We start from the raw sequence: 21281 nt of genomic DNA, 5'->3' as shown, positions 1-21281 counted from the left end.
TCATTATTTTAAAATTACATATTAATCTAATAAAGTATATTTTATTTTGATATTTAGTATATACATTTTTTTCATTTTTATAATATTATTATATTAATATACTAATTCAATACATTCCGGTTTATATTAATATTACAATGTAATATAATATTAAATCTGCAGTGAATATAATATTAATAATAATAAAATAGTTAAATCTAATAAAATTATATTGTAATTTATTTAATAAAACTATATTTAAATCATTTACTGCCCACACAAAATTGAAGCTTATTGTATTTATTTATTTTTATAACTATATATTTATAAATTCTACTTTATATTTTTAAAAATATAACATTATACATACTAAAAAAACATAAAATATAGCATATTAATTTAATAAAACCTTAACTTATTTATTAAAATATTTATCAATATATATGTAATGAGGTTCCCTTACATTTATTGACTTCTATGACATGGACAAGTCAGCTCACTAGGTTTTGTGACAGAGCCGCAGTATTTTCTTACCGGAGAGCAAGGCGACACAGGTCGAGGCCCATCCAACTCTGTCTTGACCTTTGACCTCTTGTTGTTCAGGGGGTTTACCGTGCTGCTGACTGCAGAGTCGCCAGTTGTGTTCTAAAGAAGGAGGGAAGGAGAGAAAGAAAAGCAGTCAGATTGGAGTCGCCACCATCTGCAGCAGAGGAGTGTGAGCACATGTGACACGTGAACGCAGTGTTTTAGCTAAAGCCCTTCCTGCGACGCTCGCTGTGGCCCAAAGTGCTGACAGAGTCAGTGTGCGGTTTGGAAACGCTGTGTGGTTCTGCTTCTGATCAACAGAGCTCCTGCCTGCTGTCAGACGGCTTCATGTCAGACGCCAGCAGCATGTGCTCTTATAATGTGTGTGCAGCTTCAACTGTCTGCTCTCATAACATTCAGGCTGATTTTTTATTATGTTTTTTTTTTCATTCAAATTAATTAATAATTAATTACAAATAATAATAATAAATTTAGTATTATGATTATAAATAAAACAATAAAATCTGATTATTTATAGCAAAATATTGATTTATTATTATTAATTTATATAATTTATATTAAGTAAGTAGTAGTAAATTATTAAACTATATAATATAATATAATATAATATAATATAATATAAGATAATATAATATAATAATTTATGGTAAAATAATAATTATTATTAGTATTAATTGTATCGTACCTTTCACAGATAAATTACTTTTTATGTACAAAAGGTGCTTATACTACTACTAATTATTATTATTAGCACTATAAATATAATATTATAATAACATATAATAACTATTTATTGTAGAATATTTTATTATGATTATTATAATTGATTAATATAATTATTATTATATATTATTAAATATACTATATTAAAATATACAAAATAAAACATATTTATTATAATATATTGATTTATTATTATTATTTATTTATTATTTATTATTTATTATTATTATTATTATTATTATTATTATTTCTATAGCACCTTTTATACCTAAACAAATAATTATTGTACAAAAGGGGCTATACAAATAATAATAATAATAATAATAATAATAATAATAATAATAATAATTTACAATAAATTGTTATTATTTAACAACTAATATTTTTTATTATTGTCAATATTTTTATTTATACATATAAATATAACTTTAATTTTTATAATTTAATTATATTATTATTATAATATTTATTTTTATTATTTGTATTTATTTTTATATATTTTTTTATTATTTATACTACTATTATTTGCATAACACCTTTTAAACATAAACTAATAATTAATGTATAAAAGGTAATATACAACTGGTTATTTTGCGAAAATAAATATTTTATTATTATCATTATTTATTTATTTAGCACAGCACATTTTATACATTAAGTTGCATTCTAAGAAACTAAAAGGCGTCTGATCAGTGTGAATGTGGCTGTGGTACCCTGGTCTCGGTGTCGTTGGCGGAGGGCGTCTGAAGGGTGGAGAGGCTCAGCGGGTGTCTGCTGGAGAACATGGGAGACGGCTGGAGGAGCGGCGGCGTGTGTCCGAATGCACTGAGGCCTCTCTGCTGGGACAACAGGTGCTGATACGCCACCGGATTAATGGAGTGTGGGAACGGGAACGACGGACTGCAACACAAGAGCAGGGATGGAAATGTGTTGTACGTGAAGAAAAAACACATGATTGACGCTAACATTCACATCCAGTCTGTACCTGATGCCTCCAACGGACAGGTGTCCATAAGAGCTGCTGGCGGCCGAGCTGGAGCGCGAGTTGTTGATGTAGGCCACCAGAGAGTTGGGCGAGGTGCGGATCATGGTCTGCAGGTCGATACTGGCGTCTGAGAGCGGAGAGATGGACAGAGCTCGCTTCCGACTCAAGCGCGGTGTCAGACGAGGGCTGGGAAACCGTGACACTGTCGAGACATGAAATCAAAAGTGATTTTACTTTCTTAATACATTTTTATCATGCAATTCATCATTGCAAGTCTTTTCAATTTTTTTTTGAATTTATAATTGAAATCTAGTCAATATCAATTAATCAGTAAAACGATCAAAATATAACCTAAAATTGATTCTAAATTTTAATTGTTTTATTAAAATTATTATAGTTATAGTTTAATTTTAATTTAAATTTTTGATTTTTTATTTTTTATATATATAATAATAATAATTTAAATTTTTATTTTTTTTTTTAATAAATACTAAAATTTTTATATTTTTTGAATACTTATTACAAATGAATACTTATTACAAATAAAACTTTTTTTTTTTTAGTGTGCCTATAGTTTTTTGTTTTTTTTTTATTTTGTATTATTCATATAATATTTTATAATATTATTTAAAAATAAAAAATTTTAAATATATTTTCAGTATTAAAAATACTAAAACATTTAAAATATCACTTTAAAAATAAAATCATATTTATAAATAAAAAAAGGTATTTAAAATAATAAAACAAAATTTATTTTGGTAATATTGTGTGTAAAAAATATTTTACTTCCTTAATAAATGTTAATTGTACAATTCATCAATGCAAATTATACTGGATTTGAAATCCAGTCAATACCAACCAATCAATAAAAATATCTATATAATATTACTTAATATAAAACACCATTTTATAATATTATTCAAAAATAAAAAAAAGTTAAAATATTTAAAATAAAATGTTTATAAAAATATATATTTACAAACAGAATATTACTTACAATTTCTTTTTTAATAATCATTAAATAACATTTAATAATTAAAGTGCCCAACAGTTACTTATGCTTTGGTAATATTGTGTGTAAAAAAAAAAAAAAAAAAAAAAATATATATAGATATATAATATTATATATAAATATATATATAACTTTCTTAATACATATTTATTGTGCAATTCATTAATGTAAATTATTCCAAATATTTTAATTCCAAATCTATCAGGATTTTAAATTCAATCAGTAATTCTGTTTCATTGATAATGGAATCAGTCCACCAAACTGCTAACATGAACACCAGTTTACCATCCGATCAAGTGATCAATACATCTGTTTGATTCTCTTTCTCTCGCTCAGGAGAATCTCAGCGTGTCATTTCCAGTTTCACCCAATGCTGAGCTATTTCAGGAACTATGTGTGTGTGTGTGTGTGTGTGTGGAGCACGACTGCATGATCGATGTTCTCACACACCCTCTGCGACTCACGGCTCCGCAGGAGAGAGCCGGACCCCATCAATAAGAGCTCAAGACTGATTCCTGGCCACGGAACACAGAATATACTGTACACAGATAGTGAAGATGTCATAACAAACTTTGTGAAAAAATACATAAATAAATAAATCAAACAAACAAAAAAGCATCAATCTTGGGATGATGTCTTTTTCCTCATGTATCATTGCATTTTTTTGTGTCTGTACAATATCTATGCAATAAAATGCTCTTAAAATGTATTAATGCATGATTAATTAATAGATAAAAAGAAGATGACAATACAATTAAATGTTATATTTAAATATAAATATTCATTACAAATATTTTAATAATGTTATTTACAAATAAGACAGTATATTTAAAATATTTACAAAATGTTTATGTTTATTGTTAAAAACAATATAATAAATATTACTTTAAATAAAATATTATGTAAATATTTTAAATCAAATACTTTTAACAATATTTATTTATTTATTTATTTATTTTAAATAAAATATTATTATTTCCACTAACAACTTAAACAATTTTGCACTAAAAATGTTTATAAATAAAATGTTTTATTCAAAAAAAGTCTCTATAGTTATTATGCTTTTAGTTGGATATTGTGCATAAAAAAGTCAAGATAAATTATTTTGAAAATGAGTTTAAAGTGACTTGTTGTGTTCGTTGTCTTAATCGTCTCCATCTCGAACTCAGCGTGACCTTATTTTGATTTGATTTGGGATAACTAATCCTTCCCAATAAATTACTGTAATTACCCAGATAACAATCAAACTATTGCAGACTTGACTTTGTTTAATGAGGGTAATTTACAGAACCGTTTCTGGCTCAAAAAGGAATGTGTGTGAATAATAAATGGGTGTTTGCGTGTCTATGGCTCACGATCGTCTTGGTAACATCAACTGGGATTCAAAACACTTTCTGAGAGATACACTTGTCATCAAATGTCTGCGCCGTTAAACCAGACGTCTGATTATTCAGGTAGCCAGCTTGATAACTTGTGTACAGGATGTTTCAGACTCATCTGTTTGCTATTTCAGTGGAGAATTACTGAGATGACTGCAGTGAACTCAACAGGTGCAAAGCATTATACTCGGGGTGTGTGTGTGGGTGTGTGTGATTTGAGGTCATATACAGAGACTCTGGCAACCGGACATCCATAATGATTTCATCACGTGCCGTGCCAACACAAGCAGGATTACACAAATCATTTCTTTGTGTGTGCGTGGACCGGTTCCCCACAGACCACAGCGCTAATAAATAATCCCTCAGCTTTGTTGCCGTGAGGGTCATTACTCTTAGCATGGGCTAATGGTTTGCTGTCATGTTCAGGCAATGGTCGGAGCTCCTAACACATCTTTAGCGCTAAGAGCCGCCTCAGGACCCAAATCCAGAGAGAACGGATGCTAAAAATACAAAAGACCAAGAAAAGCAAACAAAAAACTCACAACGTCAATGTCTTATTGCAGTCTTTTGGAGCTACTGATCTGTGACTGAATGTGAATTTGCATGGTCTTAATGGCTGAACGTATCGAGAGCGCTCGGCGATGGCAGCGACATTTGTCTCTGTTACACCTTCACCTCAGAGGAAATGAATTTATTAACATGATCTCCCAACCCCATAGAGGACAGATCTGCTTTCAGATACATACTACACACATCGGAGGATGTAGTAACCCAAAGAATTCCGTTTGGATACCATGCACCAGACGTTCGCATTTAGCTAAATTCATATGAACAAATGTGAGTTTTTGGAGGTGACATTGTCCAAACTTTACAAAGTTTGGCACACATGCACACCAGGACAATATGAGACCACACACCAAATTTGAGCAATTTCCACCAATAGGTGGCGCTATAACTTAAAAAAAAATCAGAAAACTGTAACTGTGATCTTTTTAATTGTCAATTGAGGTAATGTCCTCCATTTTAAAATTAGTTTGGACCAAATGGTTAACGCTAACTGCAATGTTTTTGATGCTTACAGTAACTTTGGTTGTTTTAGTATTTATACAGTTAATGCACCTTTGGGTATTTTGAGTTAATCATGACTAAATGGCATACAACCATGGAAAATTGGGTGTTTTTAAATTTAGAAGCAGCTTTTACAAACTTCTAACTGGCCATGCTTAACTTAAATCTCTTTATTCTCTTTCCCAGAGGATAGAACTGCTTTCAGATACATATTGCACACATTTGAGTTTGTTGTAAGCCATATAATTTTGTTTCGACACCACACACTAAGCGTTTGGATGTAGCTAAATTCGTATGAACAAATGCAAGTTTTAGGAAGTGATTATATCCAAATTTCACAAAATTTGGCACACATGCACACCAGGACAATCTGAGATTGCACACCAAATTTGAGCAATTTCCACCAATGGGTGGCGCTATAACTGAAAAAATACTGTAGCTGTAATCAAGTTTAACCCAAAATTTATCACAAAAACAACTGCATCCATAACATCCATAAGACTTCATGCTGAATTTTGCCAACTGTGATATTGTTCTTTACTTTTCTATTCTGTTTGGATCTAATGTTTGCTGCTAATTGCAATATTTTTGATGGTTACACAAACTCTGGCTGCTCCAGTTTTTACAGTTAGTGTACCTTTGGGTAGTTTGGGTTAATTGTGATTAAACGGCATATAACCATGGAAAATGAGGTGTTTTTAAACTCCAAAGTTACCTTTACAACCTTCTAACTGGCTTTGCTTGATTTCATATCTCTCATTCTGTGTTTGTAACTGACTCACACTGTCTCCCGACACACTCCATCATCAGCATCCAAACACATCTGTGTAAAAGCTGTCGGGAAGCATCAGCGGCTCCGGACAGGACGCAGATCAAAGCCAGACGTAGTTAGCTCAGCTAAATGAGCTATTCATTCATGTTGCTTCAGCAAAGCCCGAGATCTGCGTGCACACACGCCTGGACGTCACGCTAAAGAGCGAAAGCAGACCGAGAGTGTTTGTTTTTCAGCTCTGATTGTTTGAAGGAGACAAATGTTTGTTCTATAGAGAGCCAGAGACCTACTCTATATCACCATGTGTTTGTTTGAAATAACACCTCTGTCTCTCTGTGGAATATTACTCACAGCAGCTCGTCATGGTATTTTTACTCTGACTGATTCGCAGAACAGCAAAAAAACAGTGATAAATACAGAAGAGACAGTTAAATCAACACAACATAATCCACTTGTTAATATTGTGATGCTTCAGTAACTCTGATTCAGATGCACAGAAATTCCAAAAGCAATAAATCAATGATTATGATAGCTTGACAAATGTTCTTTTGAATACCTCTGATTTACCAGGCGTGAAGTGATGAGTAATCTGTCCGTTCACACTGAACATGAAACAGCTGCATGACACAGCATAATTACAGCCAGTCAGAACATATTTGATGATTAATGTTTAATGAGGAGACAGATTTTGGACCAATGAGATGTCGCAGGGGTGGAGCTATCCAGTGAAATGTGCATAAATAGAAATGGACCAATCAACTAAGCGCCCTGTCACTCATCACTTGGTTGGTTAAGGCAAAATACTCATACCAGCTTCATCATCTTGAACTTTACAGCTTGTTTTACTAAATGAGCAGATGTGAAAAATGTGAGCTGCTCTATTAATTTTTTTCCACAGAAATCTATCTGTCCTAACCATGGTTACTACAGTTAACTAAAACCATAAAAAATGTTGTCACTTGAAATTAAATTCTCCTTTAGGAGAATACTTGATGCACTAAAATAACAAAAACTAAAACTGAAATAAAAATATATATTATTCATAGAAAAATAAAAAGTCATAAAAATGTCGAAAACACAACAAAATTACTAAAACTTTAAATTTAAAATGAAAACAAAATATAAAAATAAAATCTAATTCAGAATATTAATAAAAACCATAACTGTACTATTACTAGATGTAATTCTATTCAAGCTTAAGAAATAATATTAAAGCTTATGAATTAATAATCTTTAATAATTAATAATGATATATAGATGTATTTTTAATAAATATATTTATTTTACAAAACACAACAAAATCATTAAAAGTTTAACTAAAATTAAAATGAAAACAGAAAATATAAAAAATAAAAAATAATTCAGAATATTAATAAAAACTATAACTGTACTATTACTAGAAGTAACTTTATTCAAGCTTAAGAAATAAAAAACTAAAATAACTAATACTGAAATAAAATGAATAAAAACTAAATTAATATATATAAAAAACTAATAAAATGACAAATAATTTTAAATATGAATAAAACTAGAATAGATAATAAAATAGATATAAAAATGAATAAAAACTATACAGATTAAAAAAAAATCTCAACAAAATTACTAAAACTTAACTGAAATTAAGATGGAAACAGAAAATATAAAAATTAAAACAAATTCAGAATATTAAAAAGAACTATAACAGTATCTCAATGATGTTAAAACAACTCTGGTCCTAACAACAAACTTCCTCTTTTAAGGTAATTCAGGAAGCTGTGAACGACAGAACGTTTCCTTTGAGAGGAGAAATAACGTGTGAAGCGTCCCGGCAGCTGCGAGTGGATCCTGAACGTGACAGTTTCTCTATTTTACTGTCTGCTGCTGTAAGAATCTAAGACAAATGTGTGTTTAAATAGTCCTCTGAAGCCACACAGAACTTTCTTAGTTTCTTAGCACAACAAATATCATGCATTTCAACAGTTATACAGACAAACACATGGCTGTCTGTCTCTGGGACTCACCGTCCACCGGAGTGAAGTATTCGGGCAGGTGAGCGGCTCCGGCCCCCTGCATCAGCAGATCTCCGTACGGGTTCCTGTGGCCCGCCATCAGGTGGTAATAGTCTGCGGGGGTCGCGCCGGGAGGCGGAGGGGGCAAACCGAACAAACCTCGCTCCTTCAGGTGCTCGTGAGCCACTGAGAGAGAAGAAAGAGTTAACCAGGCATATTCATGACAACAGGACTAAATCTTTAGGATAATCATTAACTATGAGCTCATTAGCATATGACCCGCCCACATTTGCATTATGACACCCCTTCAGTGTTCAGTGTTATTTTAGTACTATTTATATACCATCATAGTATTATATACTATTATAGTATTCTTTTTTTATATATATATTGAAATTGCTTTTATTATTATATTTTCAGTTTTAATTTTATTGTGCTTTTGTCATTTTTATTTGTATTTATCTTTTTTAATAATTAATATTAGTAAATTATAATAAATTAATATTAGCTTTAATTTTTTTTTTAAATTTTAGTTTTTGTAATTTTATTGTAGTTAACTAAAACTGATTAACCTAAATTCTAACCATATATATATTTCAACTAATTGCCAAGGCAACAGTTCTCATTTTAATTTTGTTTAACTTATTGTACTAAAATAACTAAAACTAAAATAAAAATAATAGAACTATATAAGCATGTTTAAAAAACAAAATAAAAGTAAAAAACAACTTGCTTAAACTTTTTAAAACAAAAAACAAAATAAAAGTAAAAAACAAACTAGACGAATAAACTATGATTTTAAAATGATTTTAAAAAAAAATAATAATACACGGTAAAACAAAAAATGCAATAATAAAAAGTTTCCACAAAAATATCTCCATCACCTTTAGTCTTAGTAATTTTGTTACGCTGTTTACGTTTTTGTGTTACGACGTGCCTTTTATTTTAAGTTTTTACCTTTTTTTTTTAATTTTTTTAGTACTAAAAAAAACAAACAAAACAAAATAAAGAAAATGTTTATTCAGAAAAAAAATAAAAATGTTGTATTAACTGAAAAAATTTTTGTTAGTTGTAGTTATTTTTAATGGTTGTGGTTAAGAAAACAGATCAGAACAGACATCATTTGCATATAACAGTCTTAAAGGTGCAGTAGAAAAAAATAGCCTGGTCAAATTTATGTTTGGAAATTATATTTACTAAACAAGTATTTATGAACTGTTTTTTTGGTGCAAGAAACATTAACTAGCATTATAGTGAAGATTTACCAGAACAGAGCAGTCGGGAACACTACGGAACCTACAGTAAGAACATGTTGACATCTGCATCTACTAAACATCTTATAAAAGTGTCAGCAGCAATCAGAGACAGAGTTTAACAAGTTTAATGTTTAATGTTTGGCTCAAGAACAGATTACAAGCATTTAAGGGTCTGTGTAAGCATGCAAACGCAGTGAATGACACTGCAGTGTGTCCACTATAAACCGCCTTCTGACGCATCACCTTGCAAGTGTGCCATATAACGCCTTCTGAGCATCACCCAGAATGCACTGGGCACAAAACCCTCTCTTATTAAAAAGAAATTGATATAGTTTATCCTTCACTAGGAATAAATTAGAATAGCGTCCCGGATTCTCTTCCAAAGCCTTTCATTTCTATATATTCTGACTTAAAAAAACAAATGCGCTTTTAAAGTAGGATCCAGCGCTGACGGCGGGTCTGAATCGGGCTGAAAGCGGGTCAGATGCGTCTGGGAAGCGTTCAAGGTCTACCCACCAGCACTCGCTCGGGCTCAAATAGCCCCATTTCTCTTTCTCGTGGCTCTTTTACGTCTTTATCGCTGTCGGGATCTCCTGCGCGCTGCTTATTTGAGTTTAAAGGAGCAAACACATTACGGCTGACAGACTGTGAAGCGTGATTTATATGTTTTTTATGTCGACTCGGCATAGACTCGTGTGATTGTTTTTATTGTTTTTGGGGTGTGATGTGGTGGGTGTCGTGGGCTTCGGGACGGATTTGGGGAATTCTGCCTCGTATTTGTTTCCAGAACGTGCCTCGAAGGGCAAATCGCAGGACCGGAAGGTTTCACATGTTTGACAATTCACGGCGATGAGGCCAAATCCGAATATACACACATCACACAAACTCAAACAAAACAGCAGCATTCGAAATTACAATCATTAGAAGTGAAGTTTTGAAATTTGCAAACCCTCTGCTGAGGCTCAGATAACACCGATCTGTTTCAGACCAACCACAGGAAAGACTACCAGTTTGTTTTCAAAAGATTTCATGTCTGTTATGCTCTCAAAGGCTGCATTTATTTTACAAAAATCCTGTAAAATTGTGAAATATTATTACAATTTAAATTAGATGTTTTCTATGTGAATATCTGTTAATACCATGACTTAGGTGCCCTTGAGCAAGGCATCGAACCCCCAACTGCTCCCCGGGCGCCGCAGCATAAAAAAAAATGGCTGCCCACTGCTCCGGGTGTGTGTTCACAGTGTGTGTGTGTGTATCACACTGCTCTGTGTGTGTGCACTTCGGATGGGTTAAATGCAGAGCACGAATTCTGAGTATGGGTCACCATACTTGGCTGAATGTCACGTCACTTTCACTGAATGTCACGTCACGTTCACTTAAAGTGTAATTTATTTCTGTGATGCGCAGCTGTATTTTCAGCATCATTACTCCAGTCTTCAGTGTCACATGATCTTCAGAAATCATTCTAATATGATGATTTGCTGCTCAAGAAACATTTCTGATTATTATCAATGTTGAAAACAGTGATACATTTTGTTTTTCAGGATTTTTTGATGAATAGAAAGTTCAAAAGAACAGCTTTTTTTTAAACATTATAAATGTCTTTAGAAATGTCTTTACTGTCACTTTTGATCAATTTCATGCAGCCTTGATAAATAAACGTAATAAGAAATTTTTTTTGAATGGGAGTGCGTACTGCTTTGTCTTCAGAAACAATTTGCAAATTAATAAATAAAAATTGTAAATTTAGAATGAAGATGAAGAAAAATTAATCTTTATTTTTTTAATTTTTGATTATGGTGAGAGTTTAAAGTTTAATTTTAATAATAAAATGAAGAAATGAAAAACTTTAATAATAAAGTTAGAAATAATTTGCAAATAAAGAAATACAAATTGGAAATGAAGAAATAAACATTTATAATAAAAAATGTGTAGCCTTTTTTTAAATATTACTTTTAATTAATAAAAAAATGGTAAATCCACTGCCGAACGCTTTAGAATTATGTAAAGTAACGTGGACCAAGTTAATAATCTAAAGAATAAATAAAAAAAATTAACGTAGGAAGTCAGAATAGAATAAATAATTTGAAATGAAGAAATCAAAAAGCTATAAGTTCATTGTAGTTGTTTTACAATTTTCGTTAAATGTATAAAAATACCAATAAGTAAAGAAACATTGCAATAAAAAAATAATGTTACATGTTTTAGAAATATTTTAGTACTTATGTTTTATTTTATTTTTTACTGAAACACTTAAACACACTTTTTTAGAGGATCAAATTTTTCTCCTAAAATGTTAAATTGCAATCACAATTTTATCAGAAAATTTGCAATTACATAAAAAATATATGTTAGAAAAATAAAAAAAACTATATGTTTTAATTCTTAGTATTTTTATTATTATTTATTAATATGTATTAATTATTATTATTACTAAATAAAATATAAATATTTCTAAATGAAAACAAATTAAGGAATATTACTAAATATTATAATAACATTTCTCTGTAAAAAAATAAAAAATAGTAGTTTTAAAGAAAAATAATAAAGTGGTGAAAAGCGAGATGCATGTGCTGGAGTTTGACTGACCGTCGGCTGGACTCAGTCCTCGGGCCGCTGAGATCATGGACAGCGTGGGGGGCTGCTGTTGTCCGAAGCGAAGGTAATGCTCCACGTGTGGGAGAGACGTACGAGTGCGGCGTGGGAGGAAGCTGGACTCGCTCGCAATCCCGGAGACACAAGACGGATCCAGAGAGATGTCCGAGATCACCGGGCTGCCCGCTAAACCTGCACCTGCAGCACTGGAGAGAGAAAAACAACATTTACTAAAACATTTAACAGCACGGTTACCAGAAAATCACAGTCGAAAAGAGACTGAATTATCCACCACTCAGAGAACTAAAAAACCTGTTCTGAGAGTTTAAAGATGGTCTTTTCGTTTTTTTCCTTTTCTCATGCTTTCCCTCGATAACTTACTTAAACCATCATCAAAACTCTTCTTTTGTACTGCAAAGAGGGTTTTAGATAACACACACACAACACACCCACACACACACACACACACACACACACACACACACACACAAAGACATAAATAGCTGCACAAAAACATTTTTTTCAGATAAAAACGATGCTTAATGTGATAAAACATTATTATTATTACTATTTTATAATATTTATTCATATTTTAGGGCCGGATTGATATATAATCACAACATTTTAGCTAAATTGTGCAGCCTTAAATTTTTTTTGCAATCACATTTTTAAATTGTAATAATTTTTTTTTTTTATTAAAAAAAAAAAAAAAACACAATACGATTTTAATAATTTAATTATTTATTTTATAATTTATTATTATTATTATTATTATTATATAAATTTATAAATTATAATTTATTTAATGTATATATATATAGTATATATTACACACACATTCACACAATTTATAAATTGCAATGTAAATTAATTTTACACATTTTAGAAATATTTTAATACTTATTTGTATGTCATTTTATTTAAAATACTTGAAAAAATGAATTCAGATTTTTCTTCTAAATTGTAATCACATTTTTTTATCAGAAAAACTGCAGTTAGATTTCAATTGCATTTATAAATTATGTTGAAAAAAATGCAATTAGACAATAACAGGAATAATAATTATTTTGTTATTGCTAAAATAAAAACAAAAATAAATCTAACTAATTAATTATATAGAGATATTTTCACTGTAACATAAAAGTGAAACATTACAATTTGTTACTATTTAAGAAAAATAATATAATGTAATAATAAATATTTTTTTTTTTTTAATTGATATTGATATTACAACTGTAAAATTACAATACAAATATGTATGGTGGTCTTAATTTTTTTAATTTTTAAAAGTTAAACCTCACAAAGCCTTTAAAAGCTTCTCATTACAAGTTTTTAAAAGATGGTTGTTGCGTGTTTTGCGTACCCCAAAGGCACCCTGAGTCATGCAATGCATATATTTATTGAATTAAATCACCGCCTTCGCGAGGCAGCTGTAGAGAATCATGAAGCTGTGAGATGATTTGCTGGACATTTCTTGTACTGCATTCACTCAGCAGATCTTTAAGTGTGTTTGTTTTTCCCCGTCAGGCACCAGTCTGAAAACATTTCACACACAGAGCGTCTCAATTATGAGAGTTTGTCATAACTAATATTCCTGAGGTTTGGCGCTGGACTCTGAGGTCTGAGGTGTGATGGGAAAAAGGCCAAACTCTGGAACACAATCCAGAGCACCCTTTCATTTGCTCTCTTTTCCATCCCTCCTTCAAGGGAACTGGTACGTTTTTGGGTTGGGGTTTAGGGTTATTTTTTTTTCTTGTTTTATTCATCAGTCACATTTCGTTTTAAGCTCTTGATGATTTCTAACGATTCCCAGACGGGACAATAAAGCGGTGGGATATTCGTTCTGTTGAAAAGTTACGCTCAATTTCAACCTCATGCCACACGATCTATAGGATGGTGATGACATTTAAAACCATTACTAAAAAAATATATATTTATATACATTTTAAAAATAATTATTAAATATATATATATATATATATATATATGATATATCTATATATATATATATATAATAATAAAAAAAGTATATTACAGCTTATATTATAGCTTTCAACAAAAACAAATATAAGCATATTTTGTTTTAAGCTTTTAAAACATGATTTTTTAATAATAATAAAAAATATAACTGAATATATCATAAAAAGTTTCTTTAATAAAAACTTTACACAAAAACAAACAAATACGAAGCATACCTTTGTTTTTTGCTCTTAAAATATAATTTTAGTAATAAATTAATAAAAATACATTACTTAATAATTTAAAATTAAAATTAATGTTAGAAATATTTTAAACCAATTTTTATTGCATTTTAATTAAAATATTAAAAAAAAAAAAATTTTTTTTGGATGATATTTTTTTTTTATAATTTAATTTTTTTTTTATATTTTTTTTGATATTTTTTATATTTTATTTTAATTTAAACAGTTAATTTAAAATTGAATTGACTTAAAAAATAGAAAACGGATTTCTAGGGAAGATTAAATTTTTTTAAAGCATCAGATTTTTTCCTCTAAAATTCACATTTTATTAAATATTTTAACAATTATTATTTTTTAATTAAAACTTTAAAAAAATTATACATTTGGACAAGATACATTTGGACAAGATTAGATGTTTTAAGAGGATCTGATTTTTCTCCTAAAATTCCTTAGAAGAAATAAACAAACACAAATTAATCAATGGATGTCAACTAACAAAATCTCCACTTGTCCCCTTATTTAATCTCACCGGTGTCTTGGAGAAACAACTGAGATATTTTTCTTTCCAATGCATTTTATTAAATCGGTCCATAGCCAGTATCTGTTTAACAAGTTACTGATGTTTTTCCACTCACTCCTAATGACATGAAAATCAAAACAACTAATGCTTTTAAATGTTTCTCTGTGATGCAACAGAACAAATGAAGGAGTTCAACTGCAGTGAAGTCATCTGATGTAAAAACTGTGACCATAATCAAACTTCTCGTTCTTTTCTCAAATAAACCCAAAAAACTGAAAACAGTGAGCATGTATGTATATCTGACATATGCATACTTAATAACGGCTCCTCTCTCACATGCACACTGCACATAAACATCTCAGTTTTCAAACAAAAGACACACAGCCCGGGCGGTGCTTAAATAAGTAATGCAATATTCAGATTTTTAACACGCTTAGCCTGTGGAGTGGTTCTCATTTTCATAGCAAGAACAACAAAGATCGTTCTGCACCAGGGGATTGTGGGACCTCGCAAGCTGCCTCTTTCACACCTCGACCCTCCTACAGAGAGTCAGGGCTTAAGGCTCCCAGAATGCAGTGGGGTAACAGTGCTGATGGACAGTCGGAGCCAGGATCCAGTAAATCTCAGCGTCCTGAGGCTCCAAACGCAGTCGGAGCCACCGGGTCACTGAAATCACTCATTCCTCTCAGAGATAGATGTTCACTTTATGAGGGAGGAGTGCGTTCAGTCATTCATGTAAATACTGTGACAGGAGCAAATAGAGCTTACATCAAAAAAAAAAAAAAAAATCATTATATAGTTAATTATAATTTTTTCATACAACAAAATGTATATAATGAAAAATATGTTTTTTTTTGTTTTTAAAATATTAATTTTAATACATTTAATATTTGATATTTATTATGTAACTTTTATTTAAATAAAAGCTTTATTTCTAGCTTCATATACACACATGCAAAATTAATTTTTTACTTTTATGATTAAAAACTATATTATTATCTTAATTTAATCTGTTTATTATCTTAATTTTTTTAAACTAATCAAAAAATTTATATATATATATATATATATATATATATATATATATGTATATATATATATATATATAAATTTTAAATATACACGCATATATATATACACACAATTTTGATTATAATGAACTATATGAATAATTATAATTAAAAATGTGTAGCACATTTTTTTAAATATTACTTTTAATGAATACATTTTACATTTTCTCATTACATTTTTTAATATCTAATTTATTACCTTTTTATTAATAATACTACTTTTATTATAACATTAATTATTATCTTTTATTATTTATTACATTTTTCTTAATAATACTATAATACTACTTTTAATACATTTAAAATTGTATCATTTAAATTTTTATCATCTAATTTATTATCTTTTTATTATCTTAATAATACTTTAATTTAATTATTTTATATATACACATATTTTTCTTTTTCTATTTTAAATATTTACAAATTTAATATGTATAGAAATACATGTTCAAATTAAAAATAAAATAAAAAATAAAAATATGTATTATGATCAAAACTTCACAAAAACAAAAACATGACACATTTTATTATATATTCTGTTTTAATGTTTTAATTCTTTAAATATTGTTTTAATGTAATGTTTTAAAATTATTTCATTTTATGTTTTTTTAAATGAATGAATTAATAAAAAAATATATATATAATTGATAAATTGCAATAAGAAACTGTTACACATTTTAGAAATAATTTATATTTTATTGTAATTGAAACAATAAGAATTCGGATAACACTAAAAAATGTGCACTAAATAAGCTACAGGGAGTGATTCTGGACACAGAACTGGACTGCCATCCTAATATTTTGGAGTGACGCATTCACGTTTTTGTCCGTGATTTGATTAGCACCTTTGGATAAAGACGTTAGCAAATACCTGTTATCTTCCCGTCATAACAGCGAGAAAGCACAATCACAGCACATAAATACACACTCATTTCCTCTATTAATCTGTCATAATATTGTCCTGAGTAATAAAAGCATCACATGAGTGCAGCGTTTCTGCGCTTCATTTGACCGGCGTCTATTGTTCAGCGGTGAGAGTGTGTTTGACTCCCGTCACGAGGCTATTGTTTCTGTGGAGGAGCAGATGGGCAGAGCACCTGTTTCCAGGTCGTGCCAGGCTGTCAGGTGCCCACGTGTTGGCATTATCTGAGCTCTTTTGGTGATAGAGACACGCAGCGTTTGCGCATTTAACACCATTCACGGCGCCGCCACAGAGGAGTCCAGAGCATCACAAAACAGCTTCACGTCTTTCAACACTCTCAACACGCTTCTCCACATTCAACAGAACGTGCTTCAAGACACCAAAGTCTGCAAAGTCAAGTGGTTCTCTGCATTTGACTGTGCGTGCTGGTGATGGTTTGTTTTAAAGCGTTATACTCTTACTGTATGAATGTATATTGATTATTTTCTTCCTGTTTTTGTGCTCATCATATGCTACCACAAATAAAGTACATAAAAACAATAAAACATTTGAATAATATTAAATGTTTGTAAATCTTTCATGTTTTTATATATCTTTATACATTAGGCAAAATGCACATTCAATTCAGAGGAAATGTACAAATACATATATATTATATATTTATGTTATAACTATATATCCTAATATAGTATATCTAATATATAATAATTATTAATAATATCTTAATAAATAATTTTTTATATATCTTTAATAAATATTTTTTTATGTATATTTTTTTTTTTATTTTTTTTATTTATTGATTTTTTCTTATTTGTTTTTTATTTTTTTTTTATTTTTTTTTTAATTTTATAAATTTATATTTTTGCATGTATATCATATATCTATCTTCTATCGTCTCGTACCTACTGATCTAATAATCCTTATACCACACCCACATCAATTAACAAACTCACATACCTTTATAACACATTCAAACAACCCACGCTATATACCAAATTAGTTATTAAGTATCTTATTAATTCCATATATTTATTTACAAAACTTCATATCTACATGCACAGTATATGCATTCAGTGGATGAATTTAGAATAGTCTGAAACTACTACAATATGGTGTTAGCTGTACTAGTACATAACGATAACATAATAGATGCTACTAACCATTTACATTACTTTTTGTGTTGACATCATGAATAAGATTAGATATACATTATAATTAAATTGCTAATATATATCTAGTTGTATACATTTACATAACAAGTATCAATGCCACTTTGGAGTGCTGAGAATTATCTGTATATATATAAAGTATATATAAATAGAATTAAATGCTATATTACAATTAGACAGCCACTTACTGTATCAATCCGGATTTTATACAATGTCTCTCTGATTCTAAAGTTCTAAAGAGTATAAGTGTGTCGATGCTGCAGAAAATAACAAAGTTCTTTTTATACCAATTATACGAGTCGCAAGATGGATCTTAGATGATATTTATTTATCAATAGTTGAAACTATAAAACCTGATTTGTTTTCTAATATAAACTGAGTCAACTCCAGCACACACCACAGTCAATAACACACCCACCTACCAATCACACACATGCACCCAAAATCGAACTACCATTCAACACCAAACCTCAACACCTATCACAGAGAGCACAACCACAACACACTACATCTTTTTGTATTAATTATAGGACGATAAGCTTGTGTTTAAACTCTCAGAGTATGAATGGTCACCTAAGTTCGAGTACAGTTCCTTTAAGTTGTAAACCCCCACGCATCTGGTTATAAATCTATCTGGTACCACGCATTTACTAGTGGGCTTTCGATGTGTGTGTGCTGCTGGAGACCAGTCAGATCGAAATGTACACTAATGAACACCATGCGAAAAATTAAATTAAGTCTCTAACCTGGGGGCTGATACTCTGATTTAGATAAATCACATTTCTGCCAGAGAGCCATAGCACAGACACACTAGTGTAGTAAACACACACACACACACACACACACACACACACACACACACACACACACACACACACACACACACCACACAACCACACTTCACAACGCCACACACACACAACACACAACACACACACACACACACACACACACACACACACACACACACACACACAGTCTCTTAACTCTCACAGAGCAAACAATACTTCTATACTTCCTCACATACAAAACACAAGCGAGTGACAGGGAACTGAATATTAATACTGATATTGATGTGTGTTGTTTATGTTTAACGTCTCTGTTGTGTAGTGTATGTCTGAGTAAGGATTTCACACACCATCTGACTGACACCTGAGCCAATCAACCACCATTTGTGATGTTCAGAGATGAGAAAATCAGAAATCAGACATAATTATACCTGTGCTCAAGGATACCTTGTTTATTTGCAACTACATGTCTTAAAACTTTGAATTTTGTTTAAAGGATCAGTCTCTCTCTCTATTATTTTTTAAATAGTATAATATATTTTTTGATATATTATCTAAAAAAATATATATTTATATATATATAAAATATTATATATATTATTATATAATATGTATATATATGTTATTTATTCATATATATTACAATTATAATTCTTCTGTAATTAATGCAATTATAAAATATATTATACTATTAATATAAATTATAGTCCAACTATTTTTTAATATTTTATTTTTTTTGTATTTATTGTAGTTATAATGTATGTTATAATGTTTTTATTAATTATTAAAATTATAGTCCAACTTTTCAGTCAGCAAACTTTCAGTCATTACCAAAAAACAACAACAACAACATTCTAAACAACAACAATATTCTAAAATTATTATTATTATTATTATTATTATTTATATTATTAATTATCATTACATTTACCTCATTATTGATATATAAATCATAGTCCAAATTTAAGTCTACAATCTTTCAGTCAGTTACAAAAAACAACAACAACAACAATATTCTAAAAATGTATTATTATTATTATTATTATTATTATTATTAATTATTACATTTACAACATTATTAATATATAACTCACAGTACAACTTTTTCTACAAGCTTTCAGTCGATTACCACAAAAAATTGCTTAAACTTGTTCCTCATTTTGTTAAAAAACGAAATAAACTCATACATTTCTGAGTTTCAACAGCATCTCAAAGCATATTCGCAGTGCTGCACATTTTCCAGCTGGACTTCCACTGTAAGTGCATTACTGTAAACATGTTTCTTGTTTTTACAAACTCAAGAACTATTGGACTAAACCACAGATGCAAAGTATTCCCTTGAACCAAAGACACTTTTTCCCGCAGCATCGGAGAAGTGGAAGTGTGCCTTCGTCTCGCCGGAAGCTTTCTGACACTCTCTTGGATGAGAAGCGACGCTGACAAGTGGGAGGTTCGCTGGGAAGAGCCTTCCCTCCGCCTGGGAGAATTCCCACAGCGCTCCTGTCCACTACGCAGATGAATCGCACTGTCCGTTGTCACTTCAGCCAGCCCCGGAAAAAAAGCTACCTTTTCTCCCACTCGCTTTGTCAAACGGAGGGAAAAAAAATGAAGAACGAAAACAAGATATCCATTGGGAAGCTTCTTACGGCCACTCGGCTGACAGCTCTGACAAAATAACCAGCGCCCTCATTATTTTATATGCAAACAATGATAAAATGAACTGTATGGAGATGTCATGTTAGACAATCAGCTCGGAGACCCTTGACATGCCTCCCTGCGACTGTAACAAAGTGTCCCGGCTTGCCACGGGCGACACCGCGCTTAATTTGCTGCACAATGTCCCTGTAATTAGATGAATTTGGCTCAGGCAGAGAAAAAGACAGCCAGATCAAGGTCTTGATGAATTAGGGGTCCACTGTCAAGATCAAATCACATTAATCAAGGCGAGCGAGTGTTGAGTTAACAGCTAGTCTCCCCCCAACACGGCTCTATGTGTGATGAATAGGCTAGCTGCTAGCGGGCCGACCGAATGTATCACCATCAAAATCTGTGAATTTAAATGTAACAAAGCTACTTCCAGAATTCTATTGATTTATTCTGCTCTTTTAAGATAAACCTTCCTTCGAGCCTCCAGACCCCGTTTCAAAAAAGACAAGGAGGGGAAAAAAGCTGTGTGGTGTTGTATTTAAGGAAAAACAACAAAGTGCAACTTCAAAAACTAGCGCGGCCCACTTTATGTTCTGTTTCTACAATACCACCGCTGCTGTTGATCTGCTGGAGAATTCATGTGGGACGTATGAAGCTC

At 30.6% G+C, this 21281-nt stretch overlaps 1 protein-coding gene across 1 annotated transcript in view; it reads right to left on the bottom strand.

The window, feature by feature from the left end:
• LOC109050433 (zinc finger protein GLI2-like) overlaps positions 1–21281 on the bottom strand; it is a 192111-nt gene that overhangs the window by 166531 nt on the left and 4299 nt on the right. Inside the window, exons 3-7 of the mRNA XM_042766989.1 lie at positions 12301–12512; positions 8465–8638; positions 2234–2435; positions 1962–2148; positions 514–624 (exon numbers count right to left, since the gene is read on the bottom strand). Coding sequence (XP_042622923.1) covers positions 514–624; positions 1962–2148; positions 2234–2435; positions 8465–8638; positions 12301–12512 — 886 coding nt within the window. The remainder of the gene's footprint in view (positions 1–513; positions 625–1961; positions 2149–2233; positions 2436–8464; positions 8639–12300; positions 12513–21281) is intronic.

This window comes from Cyprinus carpio, chromosome A11 (genome assembly GCF_018340385.1).
Source record: "Cyprinus carpio isolate SPL01 chromosome A11, ASM1834038v1, whole genome shotgun sequence".
Classification (NCBI taxonomy): Eukaryota; Metazoa; Chordata; class Actinopteri; order Cypriniformes; family Cyprinidae; genus Cyprinus; species Cyprinus carpio.
This window is presented reverse-complemented; position numbering and strand designations above follow the sequence as displayed.